This window comes from Chinchilla lanigera, unplaced genomic scaffold, assembly GCF_000276665.1.
Source record: "Chinchilla lanigera isolate Chin_1 unplaced genomic scaffold, ChiLan1.0 scaffold00041, whole genome shotgun sequence".
NCBI classification, from domain to species: Eukaryota; Metazoa; Chordata; class Mammalia; order Rodentia; family Chinchillidae; genus Chinchilla; species Chinchilla lanigera.
In genome coordinates this window covers 19,480,884-19,484,553 of record NW_004955442.1, presented here as the reverse complement: position 1 = coordinate 19,484,553, position 3,670 = coordinate 19,480,884, and the positions used below count along the sequence as shown (strand labels likewise).

The 3,670-nt window shown below is 37.5% G+C and overlaps 1 protein-coding gene across 2 annotated transcripts in view; it reads right to left on the bottom strand.

Moving 5' to 3' along the window:
• Pi4ka (phosphatidylinositol 4-kinase, catalytic, alpha) overlaps window positions 1–3,670 on the bottom strand; it is a 147,836-nt gene that overhangs the window by 110,237 nt on the left and 33,929 nt on the right. For both annotated transcript variants that reach the window (XM_005391836.2, XM_005391837.2), the window contains exon 2: window positions 482–598. In XM_005391836.2, the coding sequence (XP_005391893.1) occupies window positions 482–598 (117 nt within the window). The remainder of the gene's footprint in view (window positions 1–481; window positions 599–3,670) is intronic.

Here is a 3,670-nt window from a genome sequence, read left to right as displayed (position 1 = left end):
CTGTTGTGAGTTTAAGACCAGCCCAGGTTACAAAGTGAGCTCAAGGCCAGCCTGAAGTGTATAGCGAGACCCTGTCTCAAAAAGGCAAAAAAAAAAAATTATTTCAAGAAATTTTGTCGTTTTGCAAGTAAAACATGAGTCTGATGAGCATTTTACTAGAGACTGAAAACCAAACTTATTCCGGGGGACATAAAATTACGTCTCAAAGAAGTTTAACTTACTTTTTTGTAAAAACAAAGAATTTGTATTATTTTGTTTTACAATATAATATATTCACAGTTTTAAAAATTCCTAGAAAGGTAAACATTAAGATGTCTCATTCCCACCTTTCATACACCCTGCCTCAACCTCTCCCTTAAACCACTTTGATTAGGTTGGGGTGCATTCTTCTAGTATTACATTAGGTAAATATAAGCAAGGACAAATTTAAATTCTCCTACCACCTTTACACCACAGAAACTAAATTTAGTAAAAGACTTACTTGAAGATCAGATTCAATGAGAAAAATGCCCAATGCGATAACTGCATCTCTTCGTCTTTCATCTAGTTGGAAGATCCCATGGAAATCTACTGGACACATGCAAAGCAGCTTCTGGACCTACAAAATGAGATACATGTGCGTGAGCCACATTTAGAATAAATCAGGCCCATAAAAGCCCAGTGAGTCCATATAATCAATAAAACATTTTTTTTCAATTATAAAGTCATGCTATGAGAAACTACATTGAAGATATCAATATGTAATACAATAAGCATTGTTAATTCCCTACCACTCTGTTTGTAACTCTGTAATGTCTGTACTGATCCTTTGCTATTTTGTAAAACGTTGTCAATCTGTTAGTATTTTCCTCCTTTTATTTCTAAAATAAAAATAAATAAATAAATAAATAAATGAAAAGAAAAAGTTGTTTATATTTATACTACACTAGGCTTAGGACTGCATTTTTACATGACTTAATAAACATATGTTTTAAAAAATAAATAAATAAATAAATAAAGTCATGCTAGCCAGGCATGGTCGTATATACCTACAGTCTCAGCTACTCAAGAGGTAGAGGGAGGAAGATTACAAGTGTAAGGCCACCCTGGACAAGTTAGATCTGTCTCAAAACTAAAAAGCAAATCACCAGGGATACAGCACAGTGGCAGATTGTCCTGAGTTCAATTCCCAGTTCTAAACAAAAAAAAGAATCATAAAAATGGGATTTGGGGGTATAACCCAGAGGCAGATCACTTGCCTAGCATGCAAGCCCTTGGTTTAATCCCAGAATGTAGGGGGCAAAATTATGAAAAGGACATTTAAAGTAATTATACACATGACCATAAATATACACATTCCGAGGAACATGTGCTGACAGTTATAATGATGTATATACAGAGAGATAAGGCTCAATGTCTAAAATCTGTGTTTTGGTATTAGAAAAGACCAAGGTCTCTTAAGTAGGTTACCCATCCCTACCTACAGTAATAATGTAATAATAATTTTCCAGAGGGATCTTTTTAAAAACCACATGTGTTGCCTAATATACATGAGTCAGTGGGTTTGATTCCAAGTACTGAAAAAAAAGTATTTGTAAGACAGTTGGACTATGTATATACTCAGCAAGGAGTCAATACCTATTTTTACTGGCTACATCACAATAGTGGTTAGCAAAAGACAAAGCATGCAAAGCAATTTATTAGATAAATGGGAAAATCAGGACTATCTTCAAAACAAAACAACAGCATATACCTATATAAAAGGAACTAAAAATCTGGACTTAATATGAACATAGGTGATGCCTATCTTGAGAATCTGCCATAAAAAGCATTAAGAAACACCAGGACCCTAACCCTGCTCCTCTGTAGTAAATTCAATGAAAAGTTAGTTGCTGACATTCATATGCTCATAGTGACATGTTCTCAGCAATGTATCAAGCATATTACTTGAGGCTTGCCCTGAAAATTCATTAGGAAATTACCACCGTAATTTTTTTTTTTCAGTGCTAGGAATCAATTGCAGGGCCTTAGGCATGCAAGCAAGTACTCTAGCACTGAGCTACATTCCTACCCCTTTTTCATTTTGAGACAGCGTCTCAATAAGTTGCCCAAGTTGGCCTCAAATTTGATTCTCTTGTCCCAGTCTCCTGATTAACTGGAATTACAGGCATTCACCACCACATAGAGCATAAAGTATTTTTAAAATATATTTTTCCAAAATATGCTTTAGAGGGGCTGGGGATTTAGCTCAGCGGCACAGTGCCTGCCTTGCAAGCACAAGGTCATGAGTTCGATTCCTGGTACTGGGGAAAAAAAATGTTTTAGAGGAAAATGTTCCTTGTGTAATCAGGAAAAAAAGTAAGTTAACATAACAGTCTCTACATATGGAAATCTATGCTTTTAATGATTAGTGCTTAGACAAAAGAGAATAACATAACAGATAAGAACAGAAATACAGGGCTCCTCTATAAGGAGAATGTGCTTCACAATCAGAGGAAAAAATAAAATACAAAGAAAGCTACAGATCAAACACAAGAGTAATAATTTCAGAGACTTCAAACCACTTCCAAGGTCTCACCAATGAACCACACTATTCACATCTTCATAGAAGGAACAGTCACTCCCCCCAAAATACTGAGATCTTTGTTTGTTTTTGAGAGTCAAACTGAGGGCCTCAAAGATTAGGCAAATTTTCTGAGTTTTAGCCCCAGCCCTTCAGGGTTTTTGTTCTGTTTTGTTTTGTTTTGGAGACAGGGTCTTGCTATGCAGTGCAAGCTGGCCTTGAACTCACTATGTAGTCCAGGTTGGCCTCAACTCATGGCAATCCTCCTGTGTCAGCTTCCCAAGTGCTGGGATTACAGGTGTATGCCTTCCAGGGATTTTTAAATCCCTGTAAATAAAAAACTGAAAGGCAGAATCACAACAGATTAAGTCAATGAGATTAAAATAATGTTGCTTAGTGAGTTAATATCAAACAGAAGGAAAAAACCCAAGACACTAACAAAGTGTACGTCCTCTGCCTTGTCTCATGCACTATTTTATCAATATCCTGCACCAACACACAGAAGCCACACTACCCCACATAGCTGGGATGTGAAGCAAGTGTAAGGAGCAGTGTGGAGACTCAGAAACATGCCAAAACTTGCACAGTACAGTTACTAAATATGACAAAGAAGAGTTGTACAAAAAGATAACTCATCAATAGTCCTATATACCCAATACATATCCACCTAAATTTTTGTTACTGTAATACTGGGGACTGAACCCAGGGCCTCACACATGCTAGGCAAGCACTCCAGTACTGAGCTACATTCCCAGACTTTATGTATTTTTCAGAAGGGTCTTGCTGTTGCTGCCCAGGATGGTGTCAAACGTCTGGGCTCAAGCGATCTATTCCTGCCTCGCCCTCCTGAGTACTAAGATTCTGGGTATACACCACTGTGCTCAGGCTATACTTAAAAGTTTAGATTTCTTTGCTCTCAACGCTTTTCTCTATCCTTAGAGATTTCTCTGGGGGCAGGGGAAGAGTCATACTTTGGGTTTTTGTTTTATATAAATAAATCTAATGTTGACAACCTTTACTTTCTTTTTTGTGGAGTTGTTCCTTTTTCGGGGGGGGGCTAGGGATTTAGCTCAGCGGCAAAAGCGCCTGCCTGGCAAGCGCAAGGTCGTGAGTTCGGTTCCCGGTACC